Source organism: Cyprinodon variegatus, unplaced genomic scaffold (genome assembly GCF_000732505.1).
Source record: "Cyprinodon variegatus isolate N-32 unplaced genomic scaffold, C_variegatus-1.0 Scaffold322, whole genome shotgun sequence".
Classification (NCBI taxonomy): domain Eukaryota; kingdom Metazoa; phylum Chordata; class Actinopteri; order Cyprinodontiformes; family Cyprinodontidae; genus Cyprinodon; species Cyprinodon variegatus.
The window spans coordinates 680,110-695,562 of record NW_015150775.1 but is presented as its reverse complement, the minus strand read 5'-3'; the positions used below and the strand labels follow the sequence as shown (position 1 = coordinate 695,562).

General features: G+C 41.2%; 1 protein-coding gene across 3 annotated transcripts in view; it reads right to left on the bottom strand.

The window, feature by feature from the left end:
- Positions 1-795: 795 nt before the first annotated feature.
- rara (retinoic acid receptor, alpha) overlaps positions 796-15,453 on the bottom strand; it is a 269,315-nt gene continuing 254,657 nt past the window's right edge. For all 3 annotated transcript variants that reach the window (XM_015384768.1, XM_015384769.1, XM_015384767.1), the window contains 5 exons: positions 5,674-5,834; positions 5,419-5,595; positions 5,134-5,338; positions 4,658-4,816; positions 796-3,077 (listed from right to left, as the gene is read on the bottom strand). In XM_015384768.1, the coding sequence (XP_015240254.1) occupies positions 2,881-3,077; positions 4,658-4,816; positions 5,134-5,338; positions 5,419-5,595; positions 5,674-5,834 (899 nt within the window). In that variant the 3' untranslated portion in view covers positions 796-2,880. The remainder of the gene's footprint in view (positions 3,078-4,657; positions 4,817-5,133; positions 5,339-5,418; positions 5,596-5,673; positions 5,835-15,453) is intronic.

Sequence of the window (15,453 nt, the reverse complement as noted above, 5' to 3'; positions counted from 1 at the left end):
TTTTAAAAAGGATCCCCAGAGGAACCAGTTTGTTGACCAGAAAATTAAAGTGTATATTTGGGGTGTGTCGCCCTTTATGCTTCAGAACAACTTCAACTTTCCCCATCATAGCTTTTAATTAGATGCCAGAGAGGGCTAGCATGGTTGGAGTTCTTTCCCCCGGCCTGCTGGGTCGGTGCACTGCCAGTCAGCTGGCTGAAAGAATGTTGTTACACTTTTACCCCACAAAACAAAACAAAAAACCCACCAATAATTCAGCTTAAAACTATTGATTTTAACAGCTTGTTTCTTCTGTCTAAAAGTAATGTTAACGTTTAAGGAGGATTCCAGCTGGATAAAAAACTGGAATCTGATTCAGGATCTGTGGGGGGAGCTACAGATTAGGGTGATGGGAAGGAGGCCTTCCAACCTCAAAGATAAACCATCAAATAAATAACATGCAAAGAATTACTCAGCTATGATAAGAAGGGTTTATTTTTTTGATTACTGGAATAAATAACTTTCCACATGCTTTATTCACTGCAAAAAATTTTTGCTCAAATTAAGTGCATTTTTTCTTGAATTGAGGAGGTAAGTGAGACACTTTGCAGATGGAACAAGACAATTTACATTTAAAATAAGAAAAAAACTATTGCTTTGTCTTATTTCAAGTGTATATTATCTAATTATCTTATTTTAGGAGTAAAAATACTCATTCCATTGGCAGATCATCTTATTTACCTGCTCAAATTAAGGGTAAATACACTTAATTTAAGACATTTTTTACTTATTTCTAGATGTTTTTTTGCAGTGTTGTAATTTATATTAACACAAATGCTTTTCTCCTGGTTTTATACGAATACCTTTTAAATTATGGATCTTTTTCTATATAAAAATGGACTGAATGAAAATAGTTTGAAATATAAATCAGGTGTGTGAATAACTTGGGTTTTACCGTCGTCTTGGAAACCAAAATAAACTTTTACATCGATTAGGGATCGACTGGCCGATATTTTTAGCAGATATTAGCATTGTTTTTTACTTATACCGGAATCTGCTGATGGTTGCATTCGTCTGGCGATTCATTTCCTGCATTAAGCAGCCGTTGTTCTGTTTTTATTCTTCTGTTAATTTCAAATTTTAAGTCATTTTTATCATTTTGAGGAAGAAGAATCAACATTAGGTTAAAGAATCAGACCAAAATAAGAATCAGCAGCCCATATCAGTGATTATTTAGGCTGATGTCACAATAATTGGTATCAGCATTGGCCTTAAAAAAATATCTGTACCGGTGGATCTCTGATATCGATGGTGAAGGTCTCATTCTTGTATTATTATTATGAATTTAAGAAAAACAAATGTTTTAAAATCATAAATACTACAGATATGTAATAAAGAATGTCGTTTGTTCTCGTTAAAAACTCGTTTCCATTCTGTGGGATTTAAAATCAAGCAAATATGACAATTTTCTTCTTCATTTGTGTTTTTATTACAATTTTCCTTATTCTGAAATCAAATAGTCAGAAAGTGAGGCATTTATTTACTCTTACTGAGAGAAATGCAAACCGGCCCATGCCTAGTTATCATAGAGTAAAGACACAGCTTTGAATTTAAAGGGGCGGGAGTCGGACGTGTGTGCGAAGGTCACATTCTGAACAGCCAGTGATCGGTGAAGGGCTCGTCCAACACTTTTAGCAGGACATAAAACATGAAAGAACTTCCTTCAGTAAAAATGTGCTCAAAAATGTATTTTTTCTTGAACCACATAAACTAGAACAAAACACAGGATTTCAATAAAAAAAAAACAAAAAAAAAACAAAAAAATAAGGTGAGGCCTAAAACTCTTCATAGTTTTAAAGAAATGAATACAGCTTATTTACACAAACTCAAAGCCACTTAAAATACACCTCAATAATGACTCTTCATTAATTTGATTTCTTGAGAGGACCTGTGACGATATCATACAGCCAAGTTCATACAATCAGTTTTCTTTTCATTCTCTTGGAGGAAAAAGCGGAACAAAAACAAAAAAAACAGAACAGAAGAAGCGAGGATTAAAGGGAAAAGAAATCCATCCTGGAATATTAGGTGATATTCAACGTTTCCTGTGAACATTTGTGTACGACTCGAGAGAAATGTCAACATCATTTTTTTTTTTCTTTTTTGTTATTCATTATAATATACAAAGGTGAAACTGAAAGTCTCTCATTAATCTTTGATAGGTATGAAAGAGATTCGAACAGTGACGGAGTCCCAATCTCAGCGCGGTAAACTTGTCCTGGTCTCAGCCTGGCCGTTTTTCTCCCGGACACGCCAACCACCTTAGTTCTGTAACTCTTTTATATATATTTATATATCTTTTGTACAAAATCTGGTTGTTTTTCTTTGAAAATGAAAACAAAACAAAAAAAAAAAATGCGGAAAGAACCCAAGTCTTTAGAGGAGGAGGGTTTTCCGATGAGCTCCGCTGTCGCAGCTTGTCTCAGAGAAACGAGGACAAAGTGTCTGCTGTGTGTGAGAGTCAGTCATGGTCCGTGTCTCCGTCCCGCCGCGCCGCCCTCGCTCGCTCCAAACAGCCGCTGCGTCCAGACCCGTTTCCGTCCTTTTTAAGGGAAGGTGGAGAGAGGAGAGGGGATAGGAGGGAGGTGGAGGAGTCATCAGCGGGGTTTACGGCGCGGCTCCTGGCGGCCCCCTTCCAGCCTCGCCCCACCCCCCTCCCGCGTGGAGAGCGTTCCTTAGTGACGGAGGCCTTCGGAGTAAAGGAGGCGGCTCTGCCAGTCTCCTGTGATCATCAGTTAGGATCAAAGCCCGCCTCCTTCGCCCCCACATTCTGTTCAGAACCACGTGGGAGGAGACCATATGACGAGGGAAAAAAACACTTAAAAAAGGAGAGAGCGGTTACTACGGCGACTGGGTGGCGGGACTGCTTTGGGCCGAGCTGGGGGACAAACTGGGACTGCAGCTGCCTGGGGGGGCTCCGCTGGGCCTGCTGCCTGCAGCTCCGCTCTCCAGTCCCTCCGAGTTCTCCAGCATCTCCTGGATGAGAGGCGGCATGGATCCAGGGATCTCCATCTTCAGTGTGATGACGCGCTCGGCCCCTGCAGACGGACAAACACAACGTTTTACTCATTTTATTCACTCCTTCTCTTGTATGATAAAGATGGATCCAATCCTGATCTGGAATCAGCTCAGAGGTTCGGATCAAGGCTCACTTTTCCTGACCTCAATGAAAAATTTTAATTCCACTCTTTTAAACCCATATGAGCCACTTTTATTCAAGCTAACTTTTATAATCCCTGCCCCCTTTTTCTGCGCAGCAAAACAGTGCAGGAACAGGTCTGGTTCTGCTGGAGGTTTCTTCCTGTTAAAAGGGAGTTTTTCCTCTCCACTGTCGCTACAAGCATGCTTAGTGTGAGGGATTGTTTTTGAGTCAATGAGTCGATGCAATCAACTGGTTTTCCTTACATAGAAAACTTTGAATCAATTTGACTGGATGATCTGGTGAACTGAAAAATGCCTTGAGATGATTGTTGAGAACTGATGCTATATAAATAAACTGAAAAAATAAACCGCAAAAACTTTCTAAAAAGTTGTAAGTAAGTAACTAAGTATTTAACCTTAATTTGAGTAGGTATATAAGACGATCTGCCACCAGAAAGGGTATTTCTACACTTAAAATAAGATAATTAGATATTATTGACCTGAAATAAGAAAATTCTGTTGTGTTTTTTATTTCAAATGTAAATTGTCTTGTTAAATTGGCAAAGAGTCTCACTTCCCTGCTTACTTAAAGAAAAAAAGCACTTATTTTAAGAAAAATTGACTTAGATTAACATTTTTTTGCAGAGGAGCTGAAACAGCAGCCATGGAGTTATATGAAAATATTAACACTAAGAGGCAGTTATATGTTTGTAGGGCTGAGACTTAAACATGTTAAACGAGAAAGATTTAATGCTTAAAAAAAAATGACACCATTAAGGACAGATTTTTTTTATATCAGGAGCCTTCAGAGACGCCGTTTCTTGTTTAAATCTGACGCTCAAACGGCAACACAACCTTCTGTTCAGACTTCTAAGGAATCATTTTTCAAAGAAGTTGCATCAAATTTAGGGGCTTCTAAGTAAAAATCTAAATGAGTATAAATTCCAAACCATCTGATGGTTAAATAACCTCAATAATGGATTAAAAACCATAAATATTTCTGTCTCTAAGCTCATTGGTTTATTCAACCATTTAGGAGCAAAAACAGATTCTAAAAGGTTCTTTATTTTGTTGATTTTGTTGTTTTGGATTTACAAGATTCGTTTAATTTTACATTCTATTATTATTATTATTTTAATTACTTTTTGTTCACAGAATGAAAGTTGAAGATGAAAATTTAACCCAATTTCTGTGCATAGAAATGTGTCCTTTAAAGATAGATTTTTGAACTTATTTTGTATCATTTTAGGTGAAAGCTTTGTTTTAAATTTGTACTCAAGTATAATGTAAAACCTGTACTTTTTTACTTTTACTTAAAAGGTGTTTAATCCTCACAAGATTTACTAACTCCAAGAGTCAATTTTTTGGGAAAAATACTGGAATTTCTGTACCTTTATGTGTCAAGTCAGATAAGCGTTTCACCAAATAGCTGTTCCTAATTAATTGGAAACAAAGAAATAAGCGATGAAGAACGAACCTTTAGCGCTGATGCTTCTCAGGTCAGTAATCTTCATCAGCATCTTGGGGAACATGTGAGGTTTGTGGGGCCTCCGTTTCCGTACATAAATCTTCAGGGCCTCCAGAAGGGGCTCCTGCAGGATGTCCACTTTGTCAGCTTCTTCTAAATCTTGCCGATCTAAAAAAAAAACAAAACAAAAAAAAGGGACGTTTAATGAGATAAAATAAGATAAAACAGCTGTTAGAAAATATTTCATGTTTGATTTTGATGTGTCAATCAATCAATCTTGCATTTTTATACAGAATTTGCTCATAAACATTTGCAACAATCTTTACATTACTGAATAAAAATTAGCAAATCCACCTGCAATCTTTACGTGCTCCATTAGAGGGCAGTATAGCGGAAGATACAGCAGGCTTTTGAGGAAAAACTGCAGGCCTAAAACATGCCTATCATAAGTATTTGCTCACTTAGGGTTGAGAGGGGTGTCATACCTCCACACAGCAAGCAGATGGCGCTAAGAAGCCCCGTTTCTGCATCATCCATCTCCAGAGGCAGGAGCTGGTTGGCGAAGGCAAAAACCAGGTCTGTGAGGGGACCAAAGCCGGCGTTATGCATCTGGGTTCGGTTTAGCGTGAGTCCATCTGAGAAGGTCATGGTATCTTGCTCCGGCGTGTAACGAGTACAGATCCGCAGTATCTGGAAGGAAGGAAGATTTAAAAATATAACCTGATATCAAACGACTGAATTTGGATGAAGGATTGAGCGGCTCTTCGTACCAGAATATCCAGACAGGCAGCTTTGAGCAGGGTGATCTGGTCCGCGATGGTGAGCGTGGTGAAACCCGGCAGCTGCTTGGCAAACTCCACCGTCTTTATGATGCACTTGGTGGACAGTTCGCTGAACTTGTCCCACAGGTCGATGTCCAAGGAGACGCGCCTTTCCGAGCTGTTAGTCTGTGAAGACATGGACGGGTCAGACGACAGCGGCCGACAACAGAAAACGAATCGGCGTGTATTTTTGAAGCCACTGACCGTAGTGTATTTGCCCAGCTGGCAGAGAGAGGGGAAAGTGTCCTGATGCGCCTTGCGAACCCTGTCGATCATCTGCTCCGTGTCTGGACTCAGCACGTAGCTCTCTGTGCACTCCTGCTTCTTCTCATCCTTCTTCTTCTTGTTCCGGTCGTTCCTCACAGCTACAGAGAGCGGAGAAAACACAAGGAGTTAAACCGCTGGACAAAACATTTACAGCGACTCGCAAACCAAGTCTGATTCTAAGAACCTTTTCTCGTTTTTAAAGCTTAACTACAAATCAGCATCTGTTTTATTGCTGAAAAACTCACTCCCAAAAGTTTTTACATAGAAAATCTGAGCAGCAAGAATTTTTTTTCAGCCCAAGTTATGACCGACACGATTAATCGATTATGGACAGAATTGTCACCTAATTTAGTAATTGAATAACAGTTAAAGACAAAACCCACTCGGAGCACTACTTAAGCAAAAACCAAGACAAATATATAAAAATGTTGAGTTTAAAAAGAACAACTAATGTTTAATAAGTTCTATCCAGAAGTCCTTAAGCAAAGTAGTTTTAGTTTAAATTCTGAATAAAATCTTCTTTAAATAACCTTTTTCTATGTGACTATTAATGGATTTATCGAAAAAATAATCGATTTGCTAAATAATTGTTAGCTGCATGAGCCCTGATGACCTGGTAACACCTTCCACTGCAATTCCAACCTTAAAGTCCACATTTCATGACTTATTTAGAATTATGACCAGCTCAAATCTATTAAAAAACACTCCCACAGCATAATACTGACACCTCTGTGTCCTACAGGAACATATGCATTGTTAGGTTTCCACCACAGAGTTTGTTTATTCAACTTGACTTTACTTGGAGGTTTTAGAGGAAATGCCAAACTAATCTCTCAGTTTTTACATTTAGAAAGTTTTTAAAGATGTTTCATTTATCTCTGATAAAGAAGTTTTTTTCATCTGCACAATATACTGATTCTGTTTGCTTTAATGCAATCTCCATCAACTTAGAGGCAGGAATTGAGAAATCCAACCCCTTTTTTTGTGCAGCGGCGGCAGAAAGGCCTCCTTTTGTTTTCAGAGGCTGAAAGACAAATGTTGTGAGACAGCTGCATCCAGGAATGGCTGTGGTAATGGTGTGAGGAGAGGGAATAAGATTTGACATAATCCACTGTTGTTTCCCTCTGGGCGATCTGGCTGAGAGCATGATCACCCCAAATGACAGAAAACACAGGGCGGGTGTTTAGCATTGGAATCCCATTACATACCCGATCCATATCTCCCAGCCTATCCACACCGGCTCTGATTACGTCCTGGAAAAACGTGTGTGTGTAGATTGGATGAGATGGGGTGCCGGTTGATGAATAGTAGTGGGGGATGAAGCTATCCATAAGGCTGACGAATTGCCACAACTTTCATTAGGGGTACCAGCTAATGTAATAACATAATATGACAAATATCCAGCCTCTAATGGTTTTAAAAGGGCTCGGCTGTAACGTCCACAACGGGGGAATAAAAAGGCCTCCAGCTTTTTCTCCCCCCTTACACCCCCCCCCATCACCCTCTCAGATTGTTTCATCCTCCACAGATCAACGTTACAGACGTCCAAAATGAGCTGCTGAGAGAGAAAAATAAAAAACAACTCAACTCCTTATGAATTATTGGACAGTATAGTTTTAATAAAACCTATTCTCAGACTGAAAAATGTGTAATTAGGTTGTTATTGATGTTCTTCTCTGCTGGATAGAAAGCAGCTGAGACACTCATTCAGTCACTGCGTAGCTTTTGACCCAAGTATTACCTTAGTTTGAGATAAATGAAATGATTTTCCGATCAATATAAAAGCTGCCTTTCATAAAAAACTCAGCTTTGTAACCAAAGAGCTTCAGAGCCGCTGTAGGTACCAGATCTTCTCGGTGCCCCTCTACTCTAACTGTATTGCACCCGATTTCTTAAGGATCAAATCTCTTTTGGAGTCTCAACATATTATTACCCATACGTTCTATTATTTTACATTTCTTTGATGATCTAAAGTAGCCGAAAGTAGAAAACAATCATTTTCAGTCGTGAAGGAAAGTACTGCATTCTAAGTTCTGCTGGAGGTTTCTTCCTGTTCAAAGGGAGTTTTTCCTCTCCACTGTCGCTACATGCATGCTTATTGTGAGGGATTGCTGTAGAGTCAAAGAGTCGATGCAATCAGCTGGTTTTCCTTAGATAGAAAACTTTAAATCCATTTGACTGTCTGATCTGGTGAACTGTAAAGTGCCTTGAGATGACATGTGTTGTGAATCGGTGCTATAGAAATAAACTGCATTGAATTAAATAGCATAGCTCAGTCTTAATTCAATTTAATTCAGTTTATTTCTATAGCGTAAATTCACAACTTTTCCTGACCTGAATGAAAAATTTAAATTCCAGACTTTTAAACCCATATGAGCCACTTTTATTCAGGTTAACTTTTATAATCCCTGCCCCCTTTTTCTGTGCTGCAAAACAGTGCAGGAACAGGTCTGGTTCTGCTGGAGGTTTCTTTCTGTTAAAAGGGAGTTTTTCCTCTCCACTGTCGCTACAAGCATGCTTATTGTGAGGGATTGCTGAAGAGTCAATGAGTCGATGCAATCAGCTGGTTTTCCTTAGATAGAAAACTTTAAATCCTGTCTGATCTGGTGAACTGTAAAGTGCCTTGAGATGACATGTGGTGTGAATTGGAGCTATAGAAATAAACTGAATAGAATTAAATAGCATAGCTCAGTCTTAATTCACTTCAATTCAGTTTATTTCTATAGCATAAATTTAAAACACGTCAGCTAACCGTCTGAAAACTAAACAGTCTTCTATGAGGACTGGAAAGGAAGTGGTGGCCTTGTGGTTAGGGCACAGAGCTTGGAATCCTGAGGCTGTAAGTTTGAAACCCACTCTCACTCTTACAGTAATTTCAGAACGTTGGCCAATCCTGGCAGTTTCTCCTCTGATCCATGTTCTGCTAAAAGGAGTAATCTTTTCTTACATCTCTAAGTCCACTTCATATTGCCAGACTCTAACAGAATCATTGAATTTATTGTAACACAGACGTCTCTATCTGCTCCTTCATCTCCATCTTCCCCTTAAAAACACACAATCACAATTTCCTGGTCTCAATCCGAACCTGGATCCCAGCAGGTATGCATGCTGAGGCCATCTGACAGAGGGGGGCCCCTGGACTGGGGCCAAGGAGGGGAAAGCACAGATCTGAGCCGCGGCTCATTCATCAGCCCAACGACAGGCCTCCCTGCCTGGGAGAACATTAAAGCAAGCAAGGAAGGCGGGGGCTGGAAGCCTGATCCTGCATTATGCTACCGCTAAGCGCAACACAAGATGAAGACCCTGCTGTGATCATGTTAATGTGTTACTACCCAGGGCTTATTGACACTTAGGAGGAAGCTGCTCTTTCTTCACAGGAAAAAACACAATCATGCCTTTTTTTCCTTCCCTACTGATGATATAATTATGTTTTAGTAAAAGTCCAGCCTGTCTGACAGAACTTGGGTTGGAGGAGGTTTGCTGCTCTGATCTGGGGCAACCCTGCTGAAGGGAATCAGTGTAGTGTTTGCCACAAGAGGGGAGGGGGGGGGGCTGTTGGGCCAGAGCAGAGCCCATGTCCAATTAATTCACAAATAAAAGTGGGGCATCCCCAGCGCCCAGACATTACCCGCACTGACAAATTGGCAGCACAATCATATGCCGCACAACACAGTTTAATGAAGTCATTAAAGAACTATTAGGCGCGACTGGCGATCTGTCATGGCGAATTGCCACATGCAATAACTTGGGGGAGGTGGGGGGCTGGTTCTTGAGGTTTGTGCAAATGAATGAAATACGGTGTTGATTTCCTAATGTGTGTGTTTGTCAGCTTCGATGAATGCATCTTTTCAAAACGCATTAGGACAAGGCGAAGGCTAATGGAGCGACGTTCGTCCCAATCGTTTCTGTTTGTTTCATTTCTGTGATTAACGGGAGGCCGAGTGACACCCGTCCATCATTTCACGCCGACGCCGCATCTCAGCAGAACGTTTGCGTCTCTGTGCGACACAAACAGACAAAGGTGTGTGTGTGTGTGTGTGTGTGTGTGTGTGTGTGGGGGGGGGGGTGTTGTAATTCGCGTGAGGAAAATTAAAGCGCTGGCAGCTCGTCCATCACCCAGATTAAATTCAATGGAAAGATAAAAATGTCAATGTTTCTCCCCTCCTGCTCCTGCAGCTCTTGGCCCAGGGCCACCGTCAAGAGAGATGAACCCCCCCACCTCCACCACCACCTCCACCCACAGGCTCTCATATTCCTCCTACCCCCCCACTGCACTCTGTTTTCATTCTGTCTTCACTTCTCTCTACTATCTCTCCTCCTCAGCTGATGTTATCCCCACTTTCAGCTCTTCTCTATCATTCTGCGCTTCATCTTATTTTACCTTTATTACTTTGTTGGGTGAAGCCTTCCTGGAGGAAAATGTGGGCGCCTGGGTGATATTGGGAGTTTGGTGGTGTGTGTGTGTGGGGTGGGGGGGACTAGAACAAACACGGCTAAGGAAATGTGCGACCAGAAGACATTTATCAGAGGAAAAGCCAGAAATGTGCCGTTGGACTTCCTGTTTTTCTTTCTCCTCTGACTCTCTGAGAGCAAATCACTTCTATTCTCCCAGAGCATCAGGAAAGTAAAGAGAAGGCGGAGAATTAAGGGTGCAAAAGATGGTTGATCTTTAAAAAGCCTGAAGCCATGAACACCGAATGCGATTTTGCGTCCGATCCGACAGAATATCGTGTCGGAAGAGATCGTGGCGTTACGCAGTCACTGAAATTTGATGGGGAGGAAACTTGCGATACGATTTGCTGCAGGGTGCAGCTTTGCAACGTCTATTCGACTATGCAGCAATTCATCAGCAATTTCATGGGTCTGACAGGAAGAGAGACACAGTTACAAAGTAAAACACATCGGCTTTGGGGGAAAATACTGAATAAAATATTATGAGGAAAAGGTCAGTTTACATCATGTATATAGTAAGCGGAACAGACTGGTGCAAAAACAATGAAGGAAACATTAAAAACTAGAATATTTTACCCATGATAGGAGGACAGAAATGGATAAAATAGTGATCCTCTTTGAGCCTCACAAAAAAAACAACAACGGGGGAAGACGGAGCAGGAAAGCAGAACTCATCTCTCTCCCCTCTTTATGAAACAAAACAAAAACTTTCATAAAGTTCACAGATCCATCCCTGAGAATCCCCTCGGTCTGCACATAAACCGTCCCACAGCCTCTAAAGCTGCATTTCTCTTTTCTTTAGACCATCATGTTCCCATTATGTTTTTAATAAAGGCCTATAAGCATTCTGGTTTGAGATGCTGCACAGGCTCATTAAGTGGGGATTAGATTTATAGCCGCACCGGTTCTTTATTTTAAAATCTATTTTTAATAACTTTTTATAATCAGTTCCATAAGTGAAAAAAACAAATCTGCACAGACCGGCTTGCTCTGCATAGCTGGAGCTTCTCTATACTCAGTGTGACATGGAAAAAAAATTTTTTTAACTTCCTGAAAAAAACATTAACCAATAACCATGAAACAATAAAAACGTCCCAACTATAAACCCACAGTTTAGAGCAATAACAGTAGAGGATTTTCAGAGCTTCATAGAGGAAGATAAAAACAGTTTTACTCGACATAACAGCCAATCCACGATTTTCTAAAATCTAGTAATGCTAATCACCAAATGCTAATTAGTTCATTTAATAGGATTCAATACAGTTTATAGTTATAAAGCAAATCACAACAAATTTCACCTGAAGGAGCTTTTCAGAAAAAAAAAAGAAATCCAAAGCATCCATTCAGACAGATTTCAGCGGCCTAGTAGTCAGGGGATAGAAATCCTAGGGTTGTGAGTTTGAAACCCACTCCCATGCTGCATAGTGGCAGCCCACTGCTCCCCCAAAGATGGGATGGATTAAATGCAGAGACTTAATTTCTCCATTATGAGATCAATAAAGTTCAATTTATTTATTTATTGGATAAGAAGGTTTCAAAGCAAAGACCTGATTAAGACTCTGCAATGTTTATTCTTTCTGAAAGATCAGCCGTTTAAAGTGTTATCTCTGTTTTAAAGTTAACTGAACTGAATACTCACTGAATACTGACACCTGCTGGACATTTAAAATCACTACAGGCAGCCTCTGACAGACTTAAAGGTGTTGTGGAGGGTTTTCTAAATTTTTTTTTAAAGACCCGCCCTCTCCACTTTGAAAAAAATGCGCATGCGAGAGCGTGCACAAGCCCGTTTCTCCTCGTGCACGCTCTGTTTAAAGGTTGCTTCTCTCATAGCTCATACCAGCTTACTGTGCCCAAACGTCCGCCCTAACCCCTAAATCCCTCCATTGCTATATAGAGCGAGGATTAAATAGTTAACTGACCGTTTGGACAGATAATCATTTCCAAGTTGGGTCCACCGCGTGATGCCTGCGCCAAGCATTCTGGGATACATCTGCCTCTTCTGGGGCCTTTCTTTTCTACTTATACACTTCTCTAACGACCCTCGGCCATTTTCAAAGAACCGCAGTGAGAAAGCTGAGCTTCAATGACTGTCTGAAACCATAGCTCACCACACATATACGCCTGAAAGTGCGCAGAAAAAGATAGCTAACAAAACGAGCACATAGGACGGTGTTACGTGAACATATCACCAGAATGATTGACAATTAGGAGGACCACTTATTTAGATGATCCACCCTCTTAAATAAAAGTTCGTCCTCTATACTTTTAACTGACTCTGATTTGATGGCCTATAATATGATTTAAGCCTTGCTATAATGTATTATTTCTTATGTAATGTCAATCCTTTATTGTCCCACAATGGGGAAATTCCCCCTATGCCTCTAACCGATTCCCTTGGCGAGAAGTGGGCTGCACTGTTGGCACCCGGGAGCAGGCTGGGGTTAACGGTCTTGCTCAGGGACCCAGAGTGGCAGGAGGGTGGGGGGCTTGAACTCAGAACCTCTGGGACCCAAGCTCAGTTCTCTACGCACTAGATAACCACTCCCTATTATCTTTGTTTTTAAATTGAAAATATGTGATAATTTAGATGCAATCTATGAATGTGAACATTTAATGGAAGTGAATATATGAATAATGATTTTATAGGATTTATAATAAGTAATAACAGCAAACTAAGAGTCACTTTGAAATCGGTTTGAATTCAGTTAAGTTGAGACATAACTGAGAGGAACAAGATGACACAACCAGAACATTGAAACAAACATGAGATCAAAATATTCCCACTCAGGTCAAACCTTTCTTTTTTTATTGAGGCTGATCTTTCTTGATTAATTTGATGATAAACTGGAAAAGATCGGATATTTTTTTGTATTGTTTTGAAGGAGGTGCTTATGAAACACAGCTCCTGTTTCTGTCACGTGACTTTGAAACGATACGCGCAGCGACACAGGTTTTGACATGCGGCTGAACATCAGTGTTGCTGGAACCATCACTACTTCCTACATGAAAGCCTTCCAGCCAGTGAAGCCTTAAAGACACGGTGCTCCTGTTGGTACCGATGCGATTAGATCAATGAACTGATATTTCCTGACATCTCTAACCTTGGATGGATGCTTAATTCCCTCTTCTCTTTCCAGGTCATAATTAGCAGTCTTCCTTTACAACATGCTGTCAGGTTAATATTAAACAGGCAGAAGGATTATAGGCATTTTCTCTGAAGCCCATGAGCGGCTCCCATCGCCCCCTCCCCTCCTTCTGATTCTGTCTTCCTTGGCATTGCCACCTGGCAGAAGGCCTGGTGCCATCGTCTGGAGCTGTCTGCCAGCAGTCGCAAGGTCACCAAGACGCCCTCGGCTGCTAGTGGGGAGTCCACCTTCTGCACGGAGGAGCTGAGCCGTTTCTGGTGCCACCTTCACGTTCATCCTTTTCTTTTAAGGCGTTGTCACCTTGGGCATGCATAATTACGGTCTTTGCATGCTAAATTGTGGGCGCTCAGATGAAGGTGGGCCTTCTCGTGTCAGGAGTCCCCACTGGGCCCAGATGGCCCGGCTCTCTCCCTCAGCACAGCTCATTTTCATCCCTTTCACTGACCAAAGTCACTTTCTGTCACCACAGGATGAGCAATCTGCAAAATGAGCCCAAACTGCTGGCAGAAATAAATAAAACTGAAAAGAAGTAAATAAGTTGAAACGCACAGTGGATTCCAGGCAGAGGAACTCCGTTCTGCTGTACCACCTGTTAACCACTAGATGGCTCTCCAACTCCACTCTATGTCAGGGTTGGCTTGCAGTGTGCAACTGTGTGTAAAGGAGGCTGCTGTGATACTTCAAACCATGATTAATGGCCCCATTCAAAGGTAAGGAGCTCAGAGGATAACTTCTTTTACTGTAAGCCACAAAGCCGCTGCGCAGGGAGCGCCTGGTGCACTGTCTGCAGCAGAGCGAGGAGGTAAATAGTTTGGGGAAAGACAGGAGGCTCAAAGAGAGCAACAGAGGCAGTTTGCATGCGTTTAAAAAGATGCGCGGTCGCCGACGATGAGAGATGCTTTTATCTGGATTTACCCGTTTTTATATCTATTTGGTGTATATCTGTAGTTAGAAGAACGACGGGGCTCCTCCACGCACCGGTGCTCATCCAGGAGCAGGCAAACACCCTGCAGCCCTCCGAGCTCTCAGTGGTCACACCTCCACCAATTACTGTATCAAGTCTGGCTGCCCGTGTGCTGGGTGTGCTCGCAGAGCCCCCCCTCCCCCGCGGGGGTGCAATGATGGGAGCAGACGCCTGCTCTTTCACTCTCGGCAGGTGAGAACGTATTCATCACAGGAGCCTGCCAAGCATGGCGACACCCCGACTGTTGCTGCCACTCTTCTGATACATGGCTGCCCTTTTTCTCCGACGCTCAGAGCTGTTTCACGCCAAAGCATCAGTTTCAGGGTTACCTCACATTCTATGCATCAAAAGTCCACGCCTTGCCGAAATACAGAATCTCCCCATCTGTTTACTGCAGATATCTTTAAATATGTTAAATACTGAATCTATAACCAACACAGGTGCAATAACTGGCAAATGGATGAATGGAAAATTAAAAGACATAATGGGTAGATGCAATATGTTAAAGATGAGACAGAAAAAAAATCAATAGCTCTCTAGGCTTTTGACGCATAATTTAGCAAATATATAACAAACGGTTTTGTATTAAACAAACAATCCTGATGCTCCGATGCTGACGCTTTGAAAATCAATAGATAAACAACATAATAGCAGGTTAAGTCACCAAATGTTTGTTTTTATACATTCAGTGTGAACCTAGGAACCTTTGGCAAACATTCGTTTCTACTGGGACACGTCTCTGACGGACATATTTCCTGATAAGGAAATCTGGAGCTGAAAATGATGGAACCAGAAATTAGAGGCTATTTTTGCTTATAATGTGAGCCGCAATGAGATAAAAACATATTGCTTGTTGCTCTGTTTAACTGGTTTTACTGAATTTATAACAATATTACCCCTTTGTAGCATATTTGCTACATTAGTTCATCGTGCTAATGCTAAATCCTAAATTCAATTGAATTCAGTTTATTTCTATAGCGCCTATTCACAACACATGTCATCTCAAGGCATTTCTCCCCTCCAGTCAAATTGATGTAAAGTTTTCTAAGGAAAACCACCTGATTGCAACGACTCATTGACTCTTCAGCAATCCCTCACACCAAGCATGCTTGTAGCGACAGTGGAGAGGAAAAACTCCCTTTGAACAGGAAG